This window comes from Labeo rohita, chromosome 9, assembly GCF_022985175.1.
Source record: "Labeo rohita strain BAU-BD-2019 chromosome 9, IGBB_LRoh.1.0, whole genome shotgun sequence".
In the NCBI taxonomy this organism is placed as follows: domain Eukaryota; kingdom Metazoa; phylum Chordata; class Actinopteri; order Cypriniformes; family Cyprinidae; genus Labeo; species Labeo rohita.
In genome coordinates, this window is record NC_066877.1 from 26,558,562 (window position 1) to 26,586,333 (window position 27,772).

The 27,772-nt window shown below is 34.8% G+C and overlaps 1 protein-coding gene across 3 annotated transcripts in view; it reads right to left on the reverse strand.

Annotated features, from left to right (window-relative positions):
• LOC127170958 (receptor tyrosine-protein kinase erbB-4) overlaps positions 1 to 27,772 on the reverse strand; it is a 391,542-nt gene that overhangs the window by 112,804 nt on the left and 250,966 nt on the right. For all 3 annotated transcript variants that reach the window (XM_051119332.1, XM_051119331.1, XM_051119330.1), the window contains exons 4-6: positions 13,321 to 13,452; positions 10,022 to 10,087; positions 620 to 738 (exon numbers count right to left, since the gene is read on the reverse strand). In XM_051119332.1, the coding sequence (XP_050975289.1) occupies positions 620 to 738; positions 10,022 to 10,087; positions 13,321 to 13,452 (317 nt within the window). The remainder of the gene's footprint in view (positions 1 to 619; positions 739 to 10,021; positions 10,088 to 13,320; positions 13,453 to 27,772) is intronic.

A 27,772-nucleotide genomic window follows, 5' to 3' on the forward strand; every position in this document is an offset into this window, starting at 1 on the left:
CGAAGTGACAACATACAGAGCCCCTAAAATAAAAAACAAATAATATTAAAAAACACAGACTTTTGCATGCACACAAGAAACTTTTTTTGTGCCCTCGAGAATTTCTAGTTTAATTTATCCTATTTCCTTCGTGCATCACTGGCATCTTACTATGAATAAAAAGAGAGCATGGATTCACAAAAATTAATAGAGATCTACTTGCTCAAATTTTGGCTTTTCTTATGTTAGTACCTCTAATATCAAGGCCTATTGTCCAATTTAACACATCCTCTTTGGCAGTGGAGAAACGATGACATGTAATGGTCTGAAATGGGCATAATACAGCTGTGTGCATTGTGTGTAATAAAAGAAATGGTATTAAAATAGTAACATGCAAAATTGCTAGTGAACTCAGTCTTTGAAACTCTTCATATTGGATTACTGACAGGCAAATACACAAGGACACAGTTTGTGGACAGAAGAATTTTCGTCCTGCTGTCACCATATAGAACAAACTCAAGTCATGTGATCTGTAACTAGTCAACACAGAGCAAAAACATCACCTAGTATAAGAGCTAATCGACTAGACACTGCAGTCCCTACTATGATTGAGTGTTTGCGAGTGTTACTGAAGACATACAAAGCAATCTGTGTCCTTTGGTCCCGAACAGCCCCCAGCACATTCACGATGACAGCAGTCACTGACGTACGGCCCAAAACAGCGGCCATCACACTGCTCGGCACACACTGTCTTCGTCACTGAGAAAGAAATAGAGATAGTGTCAGTGAAATATGCATTTTCTGATGACAGTTTGCATTTCTTTAACCATAACGCCTCATCGTACCACACAGCTGTCTGGATGCCAGTAAGAGTCATACTGTGAGTAAACAGAGCTCTAACCAAGGAGAACATTTGGGGATGTGGAGTCTTTTAACTGCAGAGTGATGGTGATCACAGAGCAGCGCTGCTTCCCTATTTCTGCTTGTGATCCTCATAGTAATGAATATAGACATTCCCAGTAATTCCTACCATATGGCACGCAAAATACATCTCCGGTGTAGCTGCTGAATGAGCTTGGGGAGCTTTCTGAAATAAGGCCAGAAATATCCTTTATGAACCGTAAGGATGCAAACGCAGACATGAAAGCTTGGCTAACGTACTGTAGCTTTTAGTACGTTGCCAGGATTGCCAGGATCATTTAAAATAGTTGTACTGCTTAATACGTTGGTGAAATTTGAAATACAGTATATTTTTTCAGAATTCTTTGATAAACAGAAAATTCAAAAGAACAGAATTCAAATCTTTCATAACATTATAAATGTCTTTACTGCCAACTTTTATTATTTTAAGGCATCCTTGCTAAGGAAAAGCGTTAACTAGTTTGGAATTAAATACAATTAGGACTGTCATGATTCCTCCATACATTTCGAGTACTCGTTTAAAAAAAAAAAAAAAAAAAAAAAAAAAAAAAAAAATCATCGACTGCATTTTGCCCGTGTCGAGTAACGGGCAAAATACCGGAAGTAGCGCATTCCACAGACGAGAATCTATTAAACGCATTATAAGACTGTTTTCCAAGGCTAAATGATATACTAAACGCATTTAAAACTTATAATTAAAACATAATACTATTTTGAATTCACAAACGCTACAATTTCATGTGTGCAGATTAAGTACATGCGTCTTAGAGCGGCTCCAGTGAGTTAAATCTGCTTCACACAAACAGTGATTATTTACATGTGTGGAGCACCTTAAACTCCATCTCTGCATATTGCTGTGAGTTTGGGTTTATTATAACCTTCACCTGTGAACAAAAATCTTAGGGACCTTTCTGAACTTTTGAGCAGAAGTTGAACAGAAGTAGCTGTATACATGTTGACTTTTACTCAGTAACTGTTGCTCCATCTCAAAAGCTAATTTGAAAGATACCTGAAACTAGCCACTGTGATGGTTACGTGATGAATAGTGGTTTTGGAACGCAGCAATGTACAAAATCACATTTACATAAGTTTTTCCTTACTCAAACCGTACAAAGACTGTCATTGTTATTTATCTCTCAGCTCCCGCATGAATGTGAGGGTGTGTGTGTTACTAGCATGGTGGTTGTAAAATGCTGTAATTGGATTTCCACAGCAGCATTTGTATGTGCATGCTTGTTCGGGCTGACTGCACACCACACAGCCCCTTTTCAAATGTGTGTTAATTCTTATCAAGAGTTCGTAAGACTCTCTAAGCGTGAGAGAATTCAGACGTACACAGATCTGGGTGTGTTGTTAAAAATTTCAAGCTGTGGCAGCAGTTTCCTGCTGGGTAACATGCTACACTTCATCTAAAACTACTTAAAACATTTTAGTATAATTACTATACATCCAATTTTTATGATCTCATGCTAAGTGAATATTTATATTTTAAATATTCATGCAAGATGCACTGATTACCGAAATATGCTATTACTTTAAGAACTTGTTTCACAGTACAAAAAGAGAATTTATTTAAACTAAGCTGTGAACTTCTGCAACTTTACATGAATAAGTTATCACATGGTCATCCGCATTTACACATCAGTGATCAGAAACATGGCCCACCCAGTCACGATGAAAGTCAAACAGATACAACTTGTTTATTTGTTAAGGATCAGAGAGAAAGTAAAATGGCCATTAAAAACTAAAAATTAGTAATGTTTTAAAAGAACTGTAACAAAGTCTAACAGGGAATTTATAGTGAGTATCTCAGCTCTTATTATACACACTTTCCCAAATACGTTTCTATAACATTTAAACTAAAATGTAACCCTGGACCACAATACCAGTCTTAAGTAGCATTGGTGTATTTGTAGCAATAGCCAACAATACATTGTATGGGTCAAAATGATCGATTTTTCTTTTATGCCAAAAAACAATAGTATATTAATTAAAGATCATGTTCCATGAATATATTTTGTAAATTTCCTACTGTAAATATATCAAAACTTAATTTTTGATTAGTAATATGCATTGCTAAGAACTTCATTTGGACTACGTTAAAGGCATTTTTCTCAATATTTAGATTTTTTCGCACCCTCAGATTTCAGATTTTCAAACTGTATCTGTACCAAACTGTACCAAATATTGTCCTATTCAAACACACTATACATTAATGGAAAGCTTATTTATTCAGCTTTTATATGTATAAATAAAAAAAAAAAAAAAAAAATCAAATTTTTTGGTGGGGTTCCCCAGCGTTAGTGTAGCCTAATTCCTAATTCAGCTTCAAACGATCCCAAATGCGGTTGTAAACGATCCCAGCTGAGGAAGAAGAGTCTTATCTAGCAAAACAATTGGTTATTTTCATTAAAAAAATACAATTCAACGCTCATCTTGTCTTGCTCTCCCTGAACTCTGTGTATTCTAGCTCAAGACAGTTAGGGTGTGTCGAAAAACTCCAATCATATTTTCTCCCTCAACTTCAAAAATCATTTCAAAATCATCCTACGTCTCTGCAGAAGTACTGACCCAGTCTTTGCAAAGTGAACATGCAAAGAAGATCAAACACCCTTAACAAAAAAGGTAAAACAGCGATATAGGACGATTTCGAAGTTGAGGGAAAACATGAGATGGAACCAGAAAAAACAGTCCAGGCAGAGTAAGACGAGATGAGTGTTTATACAGTAAAAAGTATATAAATTGTATTATTTTTTATTAAAATAACCGATCATTTCGCTAGATAAGACTCTTCTTCCTCAGCTGGAATCGTTTACAACCACATTTGGGATCGTTTGAAGCCGCATTTAAACTGCATTTTGGAAGATCAAAATCGGGGGACTATATCAGTCCATTATATGGAGAAAAATGCCGAAATGTTTTCCTCAAAAAACATAATTTCTTTACAACTGAAGAAAGAAAGGCATGAACATCTTGGATGACAAGGGGGAGAGTACATTATATGTGAATCTTTGTTTTGGAAGTGGACTTCTCCTTTAAGCCTTGTCCGTGAAACTGGAGGTATGTATTTTACCAGTTTTGTTCAATAAAACAGTATGATTATTACTCGCTTTTAATACTTTATTTGAACTAATTGTTATTGCCTCTTTGTTATTATATATGTATTTTAAGTCATTTTAAAGGCAACAGCCAACAATACATAAATTGGTCAAAATTATCGATTTTTTATGCCAAAAATCACTAGGATATTAAGTAAAGACCATGTTCCATAAAGATATTTCGTAAATTTCCAACTGTAAATATATCAAAACTTATTTTTTTTTATTAGTAATATGCATTGCTAAGAACTTAATTTGAACAACTTTAAAGGTGATTTCTCAATATTTAGATTTTTTCGCACCCTCAGATTCCAGATTTTCAAACAGTTGCATCTCAGCTAAATACTGTCCTATCCTAACAAACCATACATCAATGGAAAGCTTATTTACTCAGATGATGTATTCTCAATTTCAGTTTTTTTTTTGGTGCAGGGTCACAAATGTCAATAGAAAAGTTTCTTGAATTATTAACATACATAAGTGTCCCTTGCCATAACAGCCTCCCTATAAGACTTGAACAATATGTATTTCTATGCAAAGATACATATTCAATACACTATGAGAGGCATGTGTATAAAAGTTTTTATATGAACAGATTCAATGGATGTGAACTGGCCTTCCTCTGAGACACCACTTTACCACTGCCATTATGGCAGCGCAAGCCATTACGGCATACACACAAAATGGGCTATTTTACAAAAACAAAAGACATCGCACTGAACTAAAGGCCCACTCAGAAGAGCGATGATATGTTGATTCATTTGCCATAAAACACGCTTTTTAAAAAACATCCGGCTCTGGCAATTACACACCATCAATCTGATAAAGTACACAGAAGACTATAAAGCACAGAATATTTAGCCTCTGAGAGTTTCATTAGCAGTTCAACTGCCGCGTTTTATGGCGCAGACACATTTTAGGTCAAGAAGCGCCGCTCTTGTTTAGATGTAATCCCCATTTAGCAATTCACAAATTGATTCCAAATCTAATTATAAAAAAAAAAACATTATTTGAATACACTAGATTGAAATATTTACTCAGTATCCACTGGGTTGGAGAGAAATTCAGATTTAAGTTTGCAAAAATGACAGGAAAGCTAGGCAAAAATCCGACGAGAATGTTTAACGCTCTCAACTTACTAAATAGCTTCATTAGTGCGAGATGGAACTCAAATCCATTTCACAGTCGCACAGTTCTCCAATTACTTCGTCCTTATCGTTTCGACAATTAAGACTACTCAAGCTAGGCGGCTGGTGGCGAGGCGAGCTGCGGATTTAACCGCCATGATGAGAAGAAAGGTGAGGATGGCGAGATGAGGGGAGAGGAGAGGGAACAGACTTATCTGGTGCAGTGCGGTGACATGTAGTGTCTTTGTGGAGGTGGTGCAAAGGTTTGCTTAGGACTATCTAAATGAGATCAGAACATACTAGACAAAAAAAGAACGAGAGAACAGGCTCTGCTCCAAAACCTAGTGAGCTGCTTATGTCTGCAACATTTTTAGATCACAGAAAAATTTGAAATTTGTCATTATTTACTTGTGTTGTTACAAACCTATATGCTGTTATGTGTGTTTTTGGAAAATAGTTACACAAACTTTACCATATAAATGGTAAATAAATAAAATAAAAGTGTTAATTTGTTTAAAATAAAATAAAATAATAAAAACGTTTGGGGTTACTACAGATTTTTTCTTTCTTTTTTTCTCTTATGCTTACCAAAGCTGAAAACAAACAAATAAAAACAAAAAAAAACAAAACAAAAAAAATAGAATAACTGTTAGAATTAAAATAAATGGAATAATATAATTTACAATTATATTATTTTACTATATATTAAAATTCTATTTATTCATGTGGAGGCAAAGCTGAATTTTCAGAAATCATTGTAATATGCTAATGTGGTGCTCAAGAAACATTTATTAGTATGATTAGTGTTAAAACAGTTGTGCTGCTTTGTTTTTTTCCAAATGAACAGAATTTTTTAAAAGAAAAAAAAATAGAAATATTTTGTAATGATGTAAAAATCTTTTTTTTTATTTTAGTTTAATGCATCCTTGCTAAATAAAAGTATTAATTTATTTTTAAAAAAATACTGACTCCACACTTTTAAACAGTACTGTATACAATTATTTCAATAATCAATAATTTCATTTTTTTCAGGGTTCACTGATAAACAGAAAATTCAAAATAACAGTTTAAATCTTTCACAACATCATAAATATCTTTTATCAATTAAAGCATCATTGCTAAATAAAAGTGTTAATTTGTTTAAAAATAACATAAATATATTAAAAAGTTCAGGGTTTTTTTTTAAGTCTCTTATGCTCACCAAAGCTGCATTTATTTGATTAAAAAATACTAGTAATATTGTGAAATATTATTAGAATAAGTGTTAACTGTAATAACAGTTTTTTTATTCAAACAAACAGCATTTTTAAGAAAAAATAAAAGTATTTTGCAATAATGTAAAAAAAAAAAATCTGTTTAATGTATTCTTGCTAAATAAAAGTATTGATTTCTTTTTAAAAAATGACGGACTCCAAACTTTTGAACAGTACTGTAAACAATTAATTCAACAAATAAAATGTAATAAAGAATATGGATATTTTATATTACATTACTTTTCAATATTGTGTGCTGTGAACCACATTTACTGTATACTGTAAGGAGCTTCACAAAGTTAACTTAGCAACAAGCTAATGCAAAACTCTACTGAAAACAGCTGTGTGCAGAGTCTATTGTGCACAAAGTTTGGAGTTGTTACTTATGTAGTTCCATTTTAGTTAGTATGCTTGCTAGATTTAGAACACAGCCACAGAGAGACAGAAGCGCCTGTTCAAATAAATGGTTTCTCTATATCAGTAACAGATTTTCTCTCAGAGGTCTTGAAGATGGAATGAAAACAAAACTGAGCGAGAAGAATGAGGGTGTGTTGGTACCCAGATGGAGGGACAGAGTGAAATGACAGGTACATCTGCAGAAAAGAGAGGAAAGAGGAAGCAGGGGGGACATTATGATTAATTAGGGTGTATTTGTGAAAGGGAAAGGCTCATCTTCTCCTACTTGACCCGCCATACAATTTTACTATATGGAGAAGTCTATAAAAATGATTGTCCATTACATGAATAAATGATGATATCACCAGGGCAGTACAAATTTCAGGTACATGAGTTTTCCTGCCATTCTGGAAAAGGAAATTGCTCTGCTCTGCTCATCTGTGTGATGAAACTGTCGTGAATACAGATACATGCTCTCACAGAAATACTATTAGCAGGTCCAGACAGAATCACCAGATTTTCTGCACTTGAAACATCCAGAAAATCTTGAAACGTAAAAAAAATAATAATAATAAAGCTTATGCTAAAAAAAGTAAAACATATATATTATATATTTATATATATTTTATATTAATTATGTATATATATATATTATTTTTTGTAAATATTGACAAATTCACCCCTAAATTCAATAAAACAGTGATGGGAGACCACAGGATGGTTTCAAACTCCTGTTTGGCTCTATATGAACTGCATATGAATATGGGAATATCTATAACTTTGTCAATGAAAGGCATTCAAATGTAGTGGAACATTTTCTGCAGAAATGATCTTGTGCATATTATGTGTGGGCCTTCCTATTAGCTTTCCATCTCTTCCAGCTCATGCTAATGACACAAGAGGACTGTAATGCAAACTAACTGCCAATAGAGTGGCAAAAAAAATCCAGTACAAGTTGAGTGTTTTGTCCTTAAAAAGAGATCCTTACGGATGCATTAGTGAGATTTTCGAAGCAGTGGTAATGACATGTTTTTGAGCAGTCTGACTTAGCATTTGACTGCATTATAAGAGCACATCAGGGGAAATCAGAGTTATAGCGTGTTGTGATCAAGCTTGTTGAGAGGAAGTGTGCAAGACAGAGACAGAGGATCTGGCAACGTGTGAAAGTTTTGAGGGACCTGAAGTAATTAATCTCGATAGTTTTAAGTGCAGCTGGATTCTGCTGTTACATGTGAGAGGAGAGGGAGAGTCAAGCTGCCCGTCTCTTTCTCTTAAATTATCCCCCACTGGGAGGGCAGCGACGTGCCACGGCCTGCTGGAGGTGCCGTACCAAGCCTGCGGAGAAAGCTGGAGAACTCTCACGGAGTGGAACGACTCTTCACCTCATTCTGGCGGCTACCTTTGCAGACTCTAGATATTATATTCATGAGTAAAACTTACTACACAGAGATTTTTTTACTCCATTCTTTTTGATAAGGTATGCTATGCAAAGTAATATGAAATATTAAAATTATTAAAAAGCCACTAAAGGGTTGTTTGTTACAGTGTTCTAGAGCCTTAAAATAGAGTGCCTAAATCCCCCTAAACTGAGGTAAAATCACTGTAATGCGTGGCTTTGAGTGGCCTAATGCTTTTATAAAATGGTCTCAACCAATGTTGGGTTTATTGCTGAGCAAAACCATACGTTATACCAAACATTACAGTTCTAACTTGTAACTTTAACTTCAAGGGATATTTACCCCAAATTAAAATTCTATCATTAATTGCTCACCCTCATGATGTTCCAAATCTGTAAGACCTTCGTTCATCTTCGGAGCACATGTTATAATATTTTTTAATGAAATCTGAGAGATTTTTTTGAACTGATACGTTCAAGGCCCAGAAAGGTAGTAAGGACATCATTAAACTAGTTCATGTGGTTCATCAGTGGTTGAACTTAAAGGGGTCATAGATTACAATTTCACCTTTTTAACTTTAGTTAGTGTGAAATATGGCTGTTTAAGCATAAACACCATCTGCAAAGAAACAGTTACGACGCTCAAAGTTCAATGCAAAGGGAGAAATGGTCTTTTACAGAATTTGCTTTTTAAGGCTTACAACAAGCTACTTCCTGGGTTAGTGACATCACAAACCCTGAAATTTACATAAACCCCGCCACCAGGAACATGCAGCTTCCTGTTATGGTAAGGGGCGCACGCACATGCACACATGCACTAGTCGTTTTTTCGAATCACAACACACTGGGCCAGCAAACCAATCTGAGCCCACTGCGAATTTCTGAGGGAGGAACCAGGAAGTCAACAGGCTGTGTTTAGGAGAACAGAACAGCAGTGTAGAATATGTGAAAAATAATGTGATTTTTTTAAAAAACGAAGCATACACATGCTACTGGGGTTACACCCCATAAACACAATCAAGTCTTCGAAAAATGCCGGTAGACCATCCCTTTAATTTTAATCTTAACCTTTAATTTTAATCTTAGTTTTCTACGCACAAAAATATTGTTATAGCTTTTTAAAATTTCAGCTGATATACTTATTGAATTTTTCTTTTTTTTTTACATTTTTATGTTACCTAAGAAAATATTTTTTACAGTGCTGTGTCATTCTTTACCTAAACCTAGAAAAATAAAAAAAAAATGAATATATGAACAAAATAATAATTAAATTCTAAAAAAAGAAAAACAGAACAGTTCAATTATTAATTAGGCGTTTAATAATATAATATAATATAATATAATATAATATAATATTTAAACTCAGTTCAAATTCCTTCAATAAATGTGAAAGTGTTCTATCCGTTACACCAAATAAGCAACATATTAACATATTGTGAAAGCAACTTATTTGGCTGATTTGGTGGATACAGTAGTATAAAGACCAGAAAACTGGGAAATGGGACTGGGAAATGACACAAGCTAGATTTGAACTCATATTGCCTGGATAAACACTAGCAGATCATTAGCACATGTGTGATAAAAGCTAGGCCATGATTCTGGGATAAGAACTTTTTATTTTTATTGTTTCATTTTCAAATAGCAAAATGACTAAAAAAAAACTCTGATCATCAAAAGGATGGTGGTGTATTGGTTAAAGGTCTGGTCTGGTAACTGAAAAGTAGAATTTACGTTGTGAATCCATTCATTTCAATAGGATAAATTTGAATGCAAGGATTTCTGGAAGTGTTATTTCTCACTGACCCACTTTTTTGACCATTATGAAGTCATTAATGAGTTTCTGATACTCACAGCTCTGACACTGGTCCTCCTTTGGCCCCCAGCAGCGTCCATTGCATCCTCTATGACACCTCTGACCTGCAACCAGGAAAGATAAAACATTTAGTCATTACAGATGACTGCATTTTACTAAAATATTACACAAACAAACAATATTTATTTAAAATTACATTCACTCAGTGTCTTTAAAAAGTCAAATGTTGACTTAAAATTACATTTTTAGGTGTGCATTCTCATCACACTATCCGTACCATTATGTCATCATATTGCTCATACACTGTCATAATGTTTCATTGCAGTAACGGCAATCTGGATCATTCCGCTTTAGGACAGAACTCTTTTCATCCGCACTGACCCTTTTCTGATGAAACGGGAAAGAGTCGTCGCTGACTGACAGAACAATGTTCTCCCCGACTCTCTAGAGCTCTGCCCGAATCCTCCCTGCCCCAGAGGAGATGGCCCGTATGGCTTTGCTACACTCATCTGCGGTGGCTGTTCTGCCACCCAAGCTTAATTGACTGTTGGGTAATTGCAGTGTGAGCATGGCTGACTGATGGAGTGTTGTCCTCTGTCCCTGTTCCACTTCAGTTAAGAGTAATTACACTAGTGGCTTAGTCTGTTCAACTACATGGGCCAGGCACTTTTGACTATCTCCTCTTTTTAAACATCACCTTTTTTACACTCTCAGTACTTGATTTCTCTGTCATTCGCTGTAAAGTTTCATGAAATATGGTGAGAAAGGGCTGCTCCATTGCCTTTCTAATAGCTCAGCCTAAATGAAAATTCCATCTTCATTTGCTTACTATCATACAATGGAAATTAGATGGTGTTCCACACTGTATAGCTCCAAAGAGGACCCAAGAGCAACATATGAAAGTAGTAGCTTTTATGCTGCTTTTTTGAGCTTGGAAGCTCCTGGCCATGAGAATGTCATTCAGGTTTGAAACTGAACTTAAATAATGACAGAAATGCTCAAGGTCTTATTAGGTTGATTTTAATGTTTACATTGATCGTCACAATCTGCTTCTCTTTGGTTCTCATTCTTGCTTCTAACCTAATCTGAAGGTTACAGATATTGGAAAACAGTAATTGATAAGCATTGGCTTGAAGGGCAGGATTGCATTTTAATTGGTGAAAGGTGCACTGCTTATTCCCTGCTGTTTTTTTTAAACAGCCAATGTAAATACACTCACTAAATAACTAAAAAAAATCAATGAGGACAATCCCTCCCCCAAAACACTAAGAGATTATAGTGGATTACAAATTCAACACCCTTGATTTGGAGAGTGGGGATGCAAAACAAATCAAGAATATTGATAGATTGGATATAACGTGAGCCTGGACACGTTCTCCAAATTATTAAGAGCTGTAAAAATGAGCTTTTCTTTAAAGATTAACCCCGAAATTACAGCTCACCCTCATCTTGTGCCATATGCTGTTAAACATGATACACAGAAGGTGAAATTTTGTTCTTTTTAAAAATACAATAACAGCCTATAGTGACCAAATGAAAACAGCATAAAATAGTCACATGAACTGTGTAATGGTGTTTTTAAAATGCTTTTGGAGCTTGACAGCTCAGCTTCATTGTATGATAAAAAAGGAACAAGTTTTTCTTTTTGTGTCCAGTAAAATGCAATTTTTTTTTTTGCCCTGACTCACATGCAACTATTACAGAAGGTAATAGTTGCTCCAGAAGGAAAAACCATGCATTAAGAGCCGGGGGAGTGAAAAAATTTTGAATTTGAAGACAAGGGTAAATTTAACTTATTTTGTCTCATGTGAAACATGCAACTACCTTCTGTAGCTTCTGAAGGGCAGTACTAAATGAAAAAAAAAAAAAAAGACATTTAGGCAAAATAATAAAAATGTACACATCTCCATTCTGTTCAAAAGTTTTTACAGCTGGCTCTTAATGCATGGTTTTTCCTTCTGGAGCATCAGTGAGCATTTGAACCTTCTGTAATAGTTGCATATGAGTCCATCAGTTATTATTTTCTCTTGTGGACTATATGTAAACAGCTTTTACTAAATAAACATGCATTTTGTATGATCCAATTTTGCAGATTCTGAAAGAGGGATGTAAACTTTTGACCCCAACTGTAGGTGTGGACTGAGTAAATAGTGGCTGAATTTTAATTTTGGGTGGATAGGTGGGTGGATACTTTTATACTTTTATACTTTTATAATAAGTTTGGGGTCAGTATGTTTTTTTTTTTTTTTTTTTTTTTTTTTTAGAAATTCATTACATTCTACAAGGACACAATCGATCAAAAGTGACTGTAAATACATTATAAAGACACTGATATAAAAGATTTCTTTTTCAAATAAATGCTGTTCTTTTGAAACTTCTAGTCATCAAATAATCCTGAAAAAGTATCACAGTTTCTACAAAAATATCAAGCAGCACAACTATTTTCAACATTAATAATTATAATAAAAGATGCTTGAGAACCAAATTAGTATACTATAATGATTTCTGAAGAATCATGTGACACTGAAGACTGCAGTAATGGGTGCTGAAAATTCAGCTTTGCAATCGCAGTGATAAAATTTTAGCATACAAAAAATGTCACAATATATTTTCAATGTATTTTGAATCAAATAAGTGCAGCCATGGTAAGCAAACCTGAACAGTAGTGCATCAACAAATCCTACCTGATCTCATAACAAAAACGTACCTGTGGGACCTTTTTCACAAGACACGAAATACGTACCAATAAATACAAATCACTGCAGTTTCTATCAGAAATGAACACTAGAGGCAGTAAAACAGCAAGCACTTGTAATTGTTTTTGTACACAGTTATGATTACAGCTCCATATGTTTTGCTTTCCGAGTGTTACAAGCTTGCTTGGTAGCTCAGCCAGCATGGAATTGGACTTACGATACGGTATCCTTGGGTACGAATCCCCTGAAAAACATGACTCACAATAAAAGAGTAGAAGATGAGAGATCGAAAAATAAGCTAAAACGGCATGCTTGCAATTGTGTTTTTACATCACATTCACTTTTGTTCATACTATCCAGTAGGTTTAGGTGTAGTGCAGATGGTACGTTATTTGAAAAAAAGTCACTCAATGGACATTTCAAGTCAGAACTGCAGTGACACGTACAAAACCAACGTCACATAAAACATACTATATGTATGTTCATCTGTTCCTCTGGAAAACACTTTTAATGCCACTCAGTGGACATTTCACATCAAAAATGTCACGAAACGTACATGGTGGAACGTATTTCGCACCACAGGTATGTTTTCGTTGTGAGATCAGGTTGAACAAATCACACTCTGACTGATCAGTACTCACATGAGCTGCTGCTATTAGATGGCACAACCAGGTGATCAGGACGAGCATTCTTCACTATATCCTGCCAGTGGATGGTATCGGCATGACACAGGAACTTGTTCTGGTCCACGTACACCCCTCCATTCAGAATTTCTGTTAAAACACAGACAACAACAATAAAACACTACTGACTACTTAATGACTTATGTCAGCGGACACCTCTGAGCTTTTCATTCCACTGAAGGTGACCTCATCACTATCTTACGTTACATGGAAAGAACAAGGTGAGGCTCCCCGGAGAGCAAAGATAATGTATAAAATAATTTGATTTCTTCACTCAATGACTCTTTTTGACCCTCTAGTGTCAGTACTGGCCTACTTCTCAGGTTGGAATCCACAGACAGATAAGACTGATGCTTTAATGGAACAGCTCACTCAAAAAGGAAAATTCTCACCCTCATGTTATTTTAAACCTGTATGACTTGTGAGAAACACAAAAGGTGAAATTTTGAATGATGCACTAGTCATTTGAAGAGTTCAGATGCAAATCCAGCTAAAAGCCATCTTGGTCAAAAATGAGTTAATGATACTGAGTGAATGTTCCTGACACATACTATGCATCCATCAAATACTTATACTTCAAACTCGCTAAAATTCAGCCTCAGCCCAATCAGAAGTACTGGTACTTACATAGAAACCTATACAAAGTAGCCAGAAAGAAATGCTAATTTTAAAGAAATACGTCAGATGGATTTAGAGTCTTTAGCATCTGAACTCCTCATTATTTTTAAACAATTACAATGAATAGGCACTGAAGTTTTAAAGCTTAAAGGGAGTTTATCCCAAAATAAAAATTCTGTCATTAATTACTCACTTTGAGTTCAAAACCCACAAGAGCTTTGTTCAAAGCTTTAGAACACAAATTAAGATATTTTTGATGAAATCCAACAGATTTCTGACCCTGCATAGACAGCAGAGCAACTGCCACATTCAACGCCCAGAAAGGTAGTAAAAACATTGGAATTTGTTTGCAATTCATTCCTGTGTAAATTGAACTTAAACGCTCGTGTGGTGCTTTATGGGATTGAAAGCGGCACTGAGAAAAGCGCTAAGAGTGGCTGAGAGCATCAAAAAACTTGGCCATTCCTTAACTTTATGCAAATCTCGAGCGGAAAACACCGGGCAACAACCAATCGCTGTGAAAAAGTAGGCAAGGGAAGATTCTGACGTATATTTCTTGTAGTAACCAAACTACAAGTGTGAACACACCCCTAAAGTTATCAACACAGCTACAAAAAAAAAAAAAAATGAAAAATTTCAAAAGAGGGCAAGGGCAAATGAACTTTAAGTAATTTTTATGGCAGTTAATCAAAATTCAGTGTCACTAGTTTGCCAGAAGGAACACAAAAAATTTCATGCACCATTTAAACGTGGTAAGGAGCAGGTGCATATTTCTTTCATACCAACTAACATTCTGAAAATACAAACATTTATATGAATTCGAGAATTTACGTCAGCACGGCTTTATGAACGATTTGAACAAAAAAATTTGTTCTGCTCGTGTTTCATGAATGAGGCCCGTTGTTTTTTTCAACAGTTTCTTCTCTTACATATCAGTCTTTGATGCGCATTCACAAGAGTACCACAACACATAGTCATACAGGTTTAAAATGACATGTGGGTGAATAAATAATGACAGAATTTTCATTTTGGGATGAACTATCCCTTTAACAAAGAGGCTAGACAAATTAAACTCTTCCTACTATTATTAACCCTAATCTGTTTTTGTTTTGATTTTCTCTTCATTGAATTTCTCCCAATTTTCTTTCGCTCCTCTGAGAGATGTCTACTCCCGGCAGACACAAACAGAGGGAAGGAAATGATTACATTCCCAGACAATGTCAGAATCGGATCCATCCTGGATTTGGAGTGCCGACATTCTGGACAGCAGCGCTAACAGGTTTGTAATTTCATATTTCATCTGCAGGGAGACGCCTCTCAATCCTTTGCCCTAATATGCATCATACTGTCTCACACGGATCACCGGATTTGGAGAGAAATCAATCTGTCGTTCCCCTCCCCGTGCGTTCACGAGCGAGACGTCTCTGTTCGGGCACACCAGACGACAATGAACATTATGATCTTAACGTGTCTGGAGTAATCCTCACTTGCGTGGACAAAAACACTAGAGAGCTTATAACAGATTTGCATTATTTACTGCACTGGATTTCTTTTTCACGGCTACAGGAGATTAGCCGTGTGGCGGAAGAACAGATGAGACGTATTCATAACCACGGGCCATCTGAAACTGATAATAGCCTAACAAAAGCTTGATTAAACTGTACTCCATGGATGATTGGAGACGGTGTTATTGTGTATTTCCCCTCTCTCTACAGGGCATTGAGAAACCTGTCGCTCAATGGATAAATTAATTTTAGTGTTCTCCGCATCTGACATGCTGGGAGGGCTGAACGCAAATGTCTTGCGCTTTCCTAGAGGCAAGAATCGGAAAAACAAATAAATGCAATGGCAGAACTCAGCAGGGGTCCTCAGACGGCCCAACCGGTTGAAGGAGACACGGGAACGCTGTCTTTCTGTCTCTACGGACAATTTCTCTCCAGCTTCACTGAACCTTATCGTATACATCAGATAAAAAGGAAAGAGAGAGTCTGCAGTTGAAGACCACAGAGGCTCTGCCAGCACCTATTATGTTATTATAACAAAACATTAATCATACAGGAGAAGATTAAACACTAAAGCAAATAATGGTATGTGTTTACATCATGAAAATGGTACACCAGACTTTGCGGGTGAAGCTTGTTGCACAAGTCCATCTAATTAGTTAACTTCCTTACTCAAAGGTCCATCATTCTCAAAAACAACATTCAAAGCACTCAATGCTATTTCCTGTTGTACTTTACTTGAACTTGTTTTTCAAACTTTTGCATTAGCAGAGACTAGGGCTGTTTTTTGTTTTCTAAAGATTATATATATATATATATATATTTATTTTATTTTATTTTAGTTTATTTTCATAAAGTGAAAGTCAGTTTTGTTTTGGACCCCATTGACTTTCATTGTATGGACAACAGCATTCTTCAAAATATCTCTGTATAATATTTCCATAGAAAAAAGTCAGCCATAAATCATGTGCTTAACCGGTAAACATTTATAGGTTTAGATCTAACATTTCGATTTGATATTTAGATTTTAGATTTAATGATTGCATTTAGTATTTTCATTTCCGTTTGACATTTACATTTAATATTTATTTATTTAAGCCTATAGCATAAAAATGAAATTTAAAAGATAAATCTGTAAAAACAGGCCACATTATCAACCTAATCTCAGTTTCTCAGCTGGCACAGATTGGCAGGCAAGCTACCTGTATCAAAGGACACACAGCTGGAGGGGTAGGAGAGCACACACACACAGTCTAGATGCCAGCACTGGCGCTGAGTTCAGTAAAACGTTTCTCTCCACAGTCATGACAGCTGGTTTCATTTGAATGACTGTTTGACTTGTTGTTGGGTCTGTAAAAGCTACAGATTCAATTTTGTCTCAAATGAAGTGAAAACATTAATGTCAGTCACTGGGAAATGCTGTACATGCAAACACATGTAATGTACATCATTTCTACATGTCTGCACGCTAAAAATATGGCTGAACTTGGAGCATGTTAGAGTAAAAAGAATCTCTGGCTCTTATCCAAAACCTAGTGAACTGCCTTACTGTCTACTGCTTACATATTCAGCATCCTAACTGAAATGGAACATCATAAGTGACTGATTTGGAACACAACTCTATGAATTATAAAAATCAGGAGACTCAACTCGATAACTGACTTCAATAAAAGTTATTCAGCTATTGCTGAACTATTGGCATGATACTAATACACATAGAAAATATGCACAGTAAATATATATTTTAAGCCATTTTTAATCAGAATTTCCTACTGCTGCACTTCGGTATTTAATTTATTTATTTTTTTCCTCTTTATTATCGTTTGTGTTTAGTGTTGTTTAAAGATGTATTCTTAATGGGTGTTTTGTTTTGTTTTATGTTGTGATTGTATTGCATTGTGTTCTGGGACCCCCTCGAAAACGAGATGGTACATCTCAAGGAGTTATTCCTAATAATAAATACCTAAAATGAAACGTGGCTATATACACAAAAGTTTTTGAACTGTAAGATTTATAATGATTTTTAAAGAAGTCTCTTCTGTTTACCAAGCCTGCATTTATTTGATCCAAAGTACAGCAAAAACAGTACAATTGTCAAATATTGTTACTATTTAAAATAACATTTTTTTTATTTGAATATATTTTAAAATGTAATTTATTTCAGTGATTTCAAAACTTTTTGCATCATTACTACAGTCACATGATCCTTCAGAAATCACTCTAATATTCAGATTTGCTTTAAAAAAAATGATATATATATATATATATATATATATATATATATATATATATATATATATATATATATATATATATAATTATTATGTTGAAAACAGCTGAGTAGATTTTTTTCAGGTTTCTTTGCTGAATAGAAAGTTCAGAAGAACAGCATTTATCCGAAACAGAAATCTTTTGTAACATTATAAATGTCTTTATCACCCATTTTGATCAATCCTTGCTAAACAAAACTATACATTTCTATAATTTCTTTCCTATAAATAAATAAATAAATAAATAAATAATACTGACTCCAAGCTTTTGAATGGTATAATGTTACAAAAGCTTTTTATTTCAGATAAATGCTGATCTTTGGATCTTTCTATTCATCAAAGAATCCTGAAAAAAATAATTACTCAACAGTTTTAAATGTTGATGATAATAATAAATAAATAAATAAAATAATAAAAATTCTTGAACAGCAAATCAGCATATTAGAATGATTTCTGAAGGATCATGTGACACTGAAGACTGGAGTAATGATGCTGAAAATGTGGGTTTGATCACAGGAATAAATTTCATTTTAAAATATATTTAAATAGAAAACAGCTATTTTAAATAGTAAAATATTTCACAATTTTACAGTTTTTGCTGTACTCTGGATCAAATAAATGTAGGCTTGGTGAGCACAAGAGACTTCTTTAAATAACATCAAAAATCTAACTGTTCAAAAACTTTTGACTGGTAGTGCATACATTGTTAATGATAAGAAACATAAACTACAATGGAAGCACATTCACTAAATAAATTCCTCGATTTGCAACCAAAAAATATGACGTGCATCAACAGATTCTATGATTGGATAACTGAACTAATGAGTGCACCAGTCTCATCGCACACCATCTGAAATGTTGTTTAATAATTCTAAAATGCCTGAGTGAAAGTCTATCATCAAAAAGAATTTGTAGAATTACCTCCAAGAACTCTCTCACACAATTACATTCCGCCTCCAAACACAAGATAGCTTGACAGTGCTTGTTATTGCGTCTTGTCTGTGCACTCGTAGACACAAGTCATTTATTATGTAGGAAAAAAGAGCATTCCCGATCGCAGCTTTCATTTTTATTTTTAATACCTTGCGTCAGTTTCCCAGGAAGTGATGATATTGCTCTCTTAATCACCTAAGATGGAAACGGTGCTTTATTAGCAAATGTTTTATACAATACTCTAATTTTCTGCACAACTTTGGATAGAAGCATAGTTTATGATGACTAAAGAACACTGCCTCTGTAAGCTAACAGATGATGGTTTGAGCTTAAAACAAGTTTTGTTTAATTAAACAGACCAGAACAGGACATCATATTAGCGCCAGAGATGTAGTATGTAGTACGCAGGACCTTTCATTAGTACAACTGGAAGATCAACACTAATCGAGTGTCTTCTTTAACAATCACAGAGTCCTAATCCACATTCACTGCAACCCTTTTTTTTATAGGGTTATCAAGTCAATCGGGCATAGATATGGCCGCCTATTCATCAGAGAGTGCCAACATCACCCCGGCCTTACGCCAGTCACTGCCAGCAGTCTGGCTCTGCGTGTGGCACAGAGGGACTGAGCCTGGCCGGGCTTATGAGGAATGATATGCCAGGCTGTGCCAACTTCCCCTGCCGCCACTGTACAAATAGGTGATCTTCTGCGCCATCCATCAAAGTGAGGCTTTGCACCACACAGCCTGGCCTCTCCAGCCGCGTTACCAAGGAGATGCTGTCTGGGTAAAAAATGCAATGAGTAAAGTTGAGCAAACAACGAGAGGGAACACAGAGTGATTTTTCTTTCCAATGAGGAGAACAAAAAACGCAAGTACCTCAGGAGTTTGTGAGAAAAATAAACACTTAATTGTAGTTTAACCAAAACGTATAGTTCTTTCCACAGTTGTGGGTGATATCTGTCACGCTGCCTTTATTCTTTTGTGCTAAACAAGCCCTAAGAGAGAGAACTGGCAAGACATTTTATGGATTCTTACATATCTTTTACCGGAAATTTGAAGATTTTGTGTCCCTCTGTGTCCAATTTGAGAAAAAAACACAAGTAATTCCTTCCTTGTGTCTGGTAGCCTCTTATCACAACTGACCGACAGAAATGACTCAAAAGCAGGCAGATAAAAGGTAAATAATAGTATTCTGTGATCTTTTTCATGGTTTATAGAGTCTAGGACCTTCAGAGATAGGGGTGATTTCTCAGGAAAACTACCTGAAATGTTCTTACTAGCTGATACATTTCAAATGGTATCGGTCAAGTACTTTTGTGTACTTTGGACTCTTACTCAAGGGACTTTTGTATGTGTGTGTTTTAAGATTTACAGATAACAATGGCTAATCTTAAAAATGAATTCAAACAGTTTACATTGCATTTGCATTGCTTTCCCTGGGAATTGAACCCATGACCTTGGCATTGCTACTGCTTGAGCTACAGGAAGACTTTCAACTGAGCATACTGCTGATGAAAATATGGTGAGAAAAAAAATAACACCACATGATATTAATGCAATGATTTTTGAAGAAAAAAAATCTAGGAGGATTATGAATGGTTCAAATAATCCTATAATCAACAATGTCAGGATTTGACCCCCACGAGCTACATGAGCTGAAGCTGAAGAGTGAATGAACATCAATAAATGGAAGTGTTTTGCTAGCCTGTTAATTAACTCACTCAAATGCTTCCTATGCACATATGAAATTAATCAGATATACAACATAAACATAATATTGCAACTTACATCACACAAATGCACATCTGAAGTAAGTTACACGCTACTTAGAATGTGCGAGACTAACTTTATTATTGACTTTATATCAAGGCTGGATTTATTTGATCAAAAATCCTGAAAAAACAGTAATACTATTTAAATGTAAAATAACTGTTTTCTATGTGAATGTATTTTAAAATATAATTTATTCTTGTGATCAAAGTTGAATTTTCAGCATCATTACTCCAGTCTTCAGTGTCACATGATCTTTCAGAAATCATTCTAATATGCTGATTTATTATCAATGTTTATTTCAATGTAAAATAACTGTTTTCTATTTTTTCTATTCTATAACTGTTTTTTTTTTAAGAAATTAATACTTTTATTCACCGAGGATATGTTCAATTGAAATATCAAATGTTCAAAAAAAATAGCATAAACTTACACTGTTAGAAAAGATTTCTATGTTGAACACATTACGTTTTTTTTATTAATCAAAGAATCCTGAAAAAAGAATCACAAGTTCCAAAAAAAAAAAAAAAAAATACAGAAAAACAGTTTACAACATTAATAATAAAAGTGATAAATCAGCATATTAGAATGATTTCTAATGGCCGATGAAAATTCAGCTTTGAATCACAGGAATAAATTATATTTTAAAATATATTAAAATAGAAAACCATTATTTTCAACTATAATAATATTTTACAATATTACAGTTTTTCAGGGTTTTTTTTTTTTTTTTTTGATCAAGTAAATGCAGCCTCAACGAGCATAAGAGAAAAAACAAAACAAAACAAAACAAAAAAAACATTAAAAACCAAAAAAAAAATCTTACTAATCCCAAACTTTTGAACGGCAGTTTATCTATAACTATGCTGTAAAAAGTTTTCACCATTTTCAACTTAAAAACGTAAGTTCAGCAACTGCCTTAAAAGTCATTTTAACTCATTACAATAAAATGAGTTTAAACAGCTTGTACTCTTAAGTTGATTTAACTTAAAATGTTAAGGCAGCTGCTAAACTTAAAGTTTTTAAGTTGAAACTGGTGAAAAGTATAAAGAATTTACAGAAAACACCATTTTAGCATGTTTGTCTTAAATGTCGACACTTTTAAATTAATATATTAAAATCGCTGATGATTTGGTTTAACTGTGCACTAAAATGTTACTTTAGTAACATTTTATAAAATTAAAACTAAAAGAAATTTCAAAAAGTAAAACCAACAAATTAGCAAATGACAAACTATTGACTATATATGAAACTATAATGAAAATTAATTATTTGATCAAAATAGTAATATTGTGAAATTATTATTATGTCACATGATCTTTCAGAAAACATCCTAATATGCTAATGAGAACCATTTCTTATTATCAATGTTGAAAACAGTTGTACTGCTTGATATTTTTGTGGAAACTGTGATGCATTTGTAGATTTCAGGATTCTTTAATGAATATTAATGAACTGAAAGCTCAAAATAACAGCATGTTTTGAAATATTTTGTAACATTATAAATGTTTTGTCTACTTGCTAAATAAAACTGAATTTATTTCAAAAAGATTTTACCAACCCCAAACTATTGAACCATAGTACAAAAGCTTAAAGTTGTGTACCACTGCTCACTTACATGCTATTTAGCTAAAATAATAAGAAGCTTCAATGATGGGCTTACCATGAACACCTCAGCCAAGGTCAGAGCACAAGAGCTCACATAAATCTAGAGAAACAGGGGTGGCAAACTAGAAATAAAACACAGACAGACTCCATTTGAATTTAATTGCACTTTTATGTATTTAACTACTGACCTGAAAAGAACAACGGCTTTAATTTAACTACATAAAAGCATTTATGAGGAGTTGATGCCGCAGGCGTTCGGTAGAGAGAAAGGGGGAAGGCGAGGACCTGTGCGGGAGTAGTTCAGCAGGCGCTCTTGCCGTGCCGGCTGTGAGCAAATGCACTTTTAACGAGACACTGTTGACATTCAAGCATGAGTGGCCACGGCAGGCAAAGCATCATGGGAGCCCACTGATGGCCCATATGTGATGGGCGCTGACAGGAGAACATGTTCTGCTGGTTACATGTGTCTGTTTCGGTCCTTGGAATTCATCTGAACCAAGGACCCTCTTGTAGTACTCAATGCATCATTTTTTTTTTTTGCTCAGGCTGTGGAGGGACAAAGACCAACTCGATAACAACTCTTGAAAAACCAATGACAAAGGCAATAAATAACAAGCAAGAGCTGCATTGAAATAAATCCCTTTCAAATCCAACCAAGGTTGATACAAATAAAAAAAGTAAAAAATGGTGGTGGAAAAAATAGGACACCCTTTCTTTCTACAGGAGGGCAATTTTTATTGGCAACTGTTATAAGGGAATTGTCACAGTGACGGTGTGATATACAAGCAATAAAGAAAGAATTGAAAGTATATTGAACACTGAGGGGGAAACTGTGTAGTAACAGTGGTTTAAAAGCAATGACAGATGCTCACAATACACTATAACATATATTTATGAACAGTTACTGCGGAAGCATTTGAACCCCAGTCTTATTTGGAGTTGTTTGTTGGGTTACAAGGTGTATTAGGGTTCAAGGCTAGTCGGCTCAATAAATATAGATGCAGTATATATACACAAACATGATGGATGACAGCTTCAGATGGTGGGTTTTACCAACAATCCTCTCTGCCCCCTTGACTTCCTCAGGGTGGTAATTGTGTTTAAAGCTGGCTGATTAAATTTTGTTATCCCACACGCAATTGTTTCCGATGAATCTTTATGAAAAATGGCTAAGATTAAAGGCTTATGGAATTATCTAGGGCAGGGAGCATCTGCTTATTTATCTGAGAAAAGAATAGAAAGGAGTAGCGGTATAAATGAGCGAGGGCAAAGGGTAAGACTCTCATTTCTAGTAACTGGAATAACCTTTTATGTTACATATCTGGGTCGGGTAGGTGAGCTTGTTGAATTAGAGCAGTTAAATCACTACATGCAGTGGCGCACTTGTGGGAATAGATTTCTGAATCACAGGCCTATTGGAAAGGGAATATACAGCAATGGTTTGTCTGCAGATAACGAACACAGATTAAGACCGCTGTCCACAAAACTGTACACAACGTGCATTCGGAGGATTTGAACGCAGTTACTTCAGGTCATCACTGTGATGAATGATTTTTTAAGAGAGAGAGCAGTGCGGAGTGTCTGAATATGGCTTTAGTGCAATGTTAGGAGATAATGTTACATAATCTCTCTGTAATATCTTTCAATGACCTCTATGATTTGAAGAAAATCTATCATTCTAATAAAAAAAATAATAAATAACATAATATATATATATATATATATATATATATATATATATAAATATATATTAGGGCTGTCAGTTGAACATTTAGATGAAACATTTTAATCATATTGTTCCGGTTAATTAATTTAATTAATCGCAAAATTCATTTGAATGTGAAAATACCCACAAAAGATTATTTAAAGCTATTTTTGTGTTAACTGAGAAAGTATCAAGTAGATATTACAAATTGTAGCTTTAAAAAGAAATATTTTATTTGATTCAACACAAAATTTAGTATTCATAAACATTTAGGCTGCAATGTCCTAACGTAAATTATGAAACTTAAAAAAAGATAATTTGAGAAACATCTCAGCATTATTTGTTTATACAAACCATAACAGCTTTGTTACTAACAGTCTTCAAAATACCTTCTTTCATGTTCCACTAAAGTAAGGTTTGAAACGATATGAGGGTGAGCAAATAATGACAGAATTTTTTTTTTTTTTGGGTGAACTATCCCTTTAATGTTTTTATTTTTATTATTAGTTTTTTTTTAATGACATGATACTCTAAATAAGAAACTAAATCTGGTGGCAGTAAATGCCTTTATGAGTCATTCCTTCATTCATCAGATTCGTTCAAATGGCTGATTCATTCAGGAATTAAGTAAATGGCTCGCTTTATGAATGAACCTTTGAATCATTAGTTTACACGATTCGTTCAAAACGTGTATTCATTCAGTTAATTAATGCATGTTCACATTTATTCTAGAACTAACATCTTACTCCTGATTTCTCTCAACATGGGGACAGGAGAGCTTTTAATCAATAAATGAGGGGAAAAGTAACTGGCGTGAAAAAAGTAACTTAGACATTTTCTTGTCAATTAAAAAGTAATGTGCTACTTTACTAGTTACTTGGAAAAAGTAATAATATTACATAACTCGCGTTACTTGTAATGCTTACCCCCAACACTGTTAGAGGGTATTCGTACCGAATCATGTATTTGTACCGAACCATCACGGTACGGGCTTCTCGGTTCGGTGCATAAGGCCTTACAACGAATACAGGCAATTCACCCTCAATCCAGAAGGGGGCGCCGGCAGTAACGCTATTTGATAACCGCTGGCAGAAGAACAGCAAATGCCAGGAGTTGCGCACTTGAAAACAAAGCCCACTAGTGAACATGTGTTGATTCTGAACGCGTCTCTCAATGACAAAGGACTATAACGTTATTTTAAAGGCTTGCGCACTCAACTGTCTGCGCACTCTACCTCTCTCAGTTGACACAAATCCAAATATTCCATAATATTTCCATACTTGCAAAGCATCCAAATGCTAAACTATTATTTATTATGTAAATTGTAGACTTTTTACTTTAGTCGCGTTCTAACGGTGACACAGTGAGGCGGGTGCGCTGATGTTTGGTTCACTGTGTTTTATTTTGATAAAGTACCAACTGCACTGTCAAGTTAGCAATGCTAGAAGCCTGAAACTGATATGTTTTGTGTTTGTGTACACCGGCGCGATTACTTCTTTTCCTCATAGCAGCAAAATCAACTTAAACAAAAAACAATGTACTGCAGATTTATAGCCTATATATGACATTAATTTGATGTAATATTTAGTATTTTCACTTTTTTGTTTTTTGTGCAAAAAGAATGATTAAGAACAAACTGTGTTTTACAGTTTCTGCTGTGGAGAAGCCTGTTGTTAACACTGAATAGTAATTCACACATCCATTCTCTCTTTCTTTGGCCACTGCAAAACGGCTCCTTAACTGCACAATGGCTTAATCAGAGAAAACAAGTGAGCTTAAATGCATGCTTCAATTTAAATAAAAACCAAAATGAAAAACATAGGTAGAGAGAGAAGGGGCCAGCGTTGGCTTTTGAGTGACACTTCAGATATCAGAGCGGGACTCTGTTCACCCCACACCAGCACTGCAATGAGCTCTGTCCCCAGGAACTCCACAAAGAGAAAGAGAAAAAAAGCCAAGCCTAACTGAAACAAAAGAGCACCTGAATACAGATGACTGGAATGTGACCTCTTTTAAACTCAGGGAGAGGTCAGCATTCCCCTGCTAGCCTACAGGAGAAGCCAGGAATGCCTTTGAAATCAACCTCTGAATTTTATAACAGCTTGAAAAGGAATATAAATGATGTACATCCTTCATATAGTAAATATACATGAAGGACTATATAATATTTAGTATATGAGGGAGATTTATTTATATATTATATACATTATATACATATGTATATAATTTTTTTCTTATAAAAAAGGAAGAAAAAAACAGCAATGTATTCCTGTGATGCAAAACTGAAGTTTTAGCATGATTATACCAGTCTTCAGTGTCACATGATCATTCAGAAATCATTTTAATATGCTGATTTATTATAAATGTTCAAAACAGTTGTGCAGCTTAATATTTGCTGGAACTTGTGCTTTTTTTTTTTAAGGATTCTTTAATAAATTAAAAGTTAAAAGAACAGCACTTATTTAAAATAGACATTTTTTGTAACAATATAAACTACCATTTAAAAGTTTGTAGTCAGCAAATATTTATTCTTTCTTTTTTCGAAAGAATTTAATACTTTTATTCACCAAGGATGTGTTAAATTGATAAAAAGTGATAGCAAAGACTTATATTTTTAGAAAATATTTCTATTTTGAAAAAATGCTTTACGAAAGTAAATACAGCCTTGATTAACATTAAAGAATTCTTTAAAAAAACATTCAAATGTAATGACAATATTTCATAATTTTATTACATTAGAAAATTAGTTTTTATTAAAAACTAATAAGAAAGCATCCCTGAAACAACCAGACTCATTAATTCCAATCCCAAGTTAAAGTGAATTTAAACTCCACTTTTGACACCAGAACTTTGCTCTGCTACTGAAGCTAGATATGACTTAAAATGCCTTGTGTAACACATTAAAAACGAGTTCACGTGTAGCGCTGCAAAAATGATGTAAGAGGGCTGGATGAGGAAATTGTCTGTATTTGGAAAAGTGATTTCAGATGTGCTCTGAGAGTAAACAAGAGGCCAGGTGGGGAAGTGAGGGAGGAGTTAGGGGTATATTTAGCATCGAGCATTCATCCGCATGGCAGACCCCACCTGGGCAGCTTGAGCGCTTGGCAGGACGGCCGTAGCAGCAGCAGGGGCTATTCATGTCCTATTACCCTCCACTGCATTCAGTGCAGCCCCTGAACCTCATCCCTGTGAGCCACTATGCAAAAAATAAATACATTAATTATTAAGCCACGGAGGGAGACGGGGATGCTGCAGCAAAGACCTTGCTGTGCCAGTTTATCTGAAACACAAGAGTCGACGCACACTCGATTTACCACTCCAGATGCACACCAGCTGCTTTCTGCTTCTCTTGCTCCTTCTGCTGTTTTCTATGTCACTGGGCATGTTACGTGGTGGCGTCTGATGTGACTCTGTGGTGGTCAGGACAGGTAGTCCCAGTTAAGTTCACCTGCTTCCTTCTAGTTATCGCCTCGCTAGCCAATCAGGAAGCAGGAAAAAGAGAATAACTAATAGGCGGCCTGTGATTTCTTGGTATTTTCCAATTATTTTCTTGTCTGCTTTGATTTCCAACCCCATCAGTCTTTTCAGTTATTCCCTACAGTGCTGCCATGCACCCATATATTATTAATAAGATTATTGTGCATGATATGTATACGTAGAACTGCTACAGTCAAATACTTTACATAATATTGCAGAAGCATTTCTATAATTAAATGAACGTTATACAGTCTCTAGTCTCAGCCAGCACACTCATGGACTATTGAACAGTCATTCACTGACCGTCTGATGCATATTGCACACAGAAATGGTAAGGCTTAGCTAAAATTGCCAATTCTAATCTGATTCGTTTCTAAGGGTCAATGTTGGAACAAAGCAATTTTTAAAAAGCACCGTGCTGAACTAATCACTTGTAACCAGGTTAGAGGCATCACATCTCTAATAATTTTTTTTTTGTTTGAGGCACTTGGTAGCAATACAACTAGTATGACTTGAATTGTATA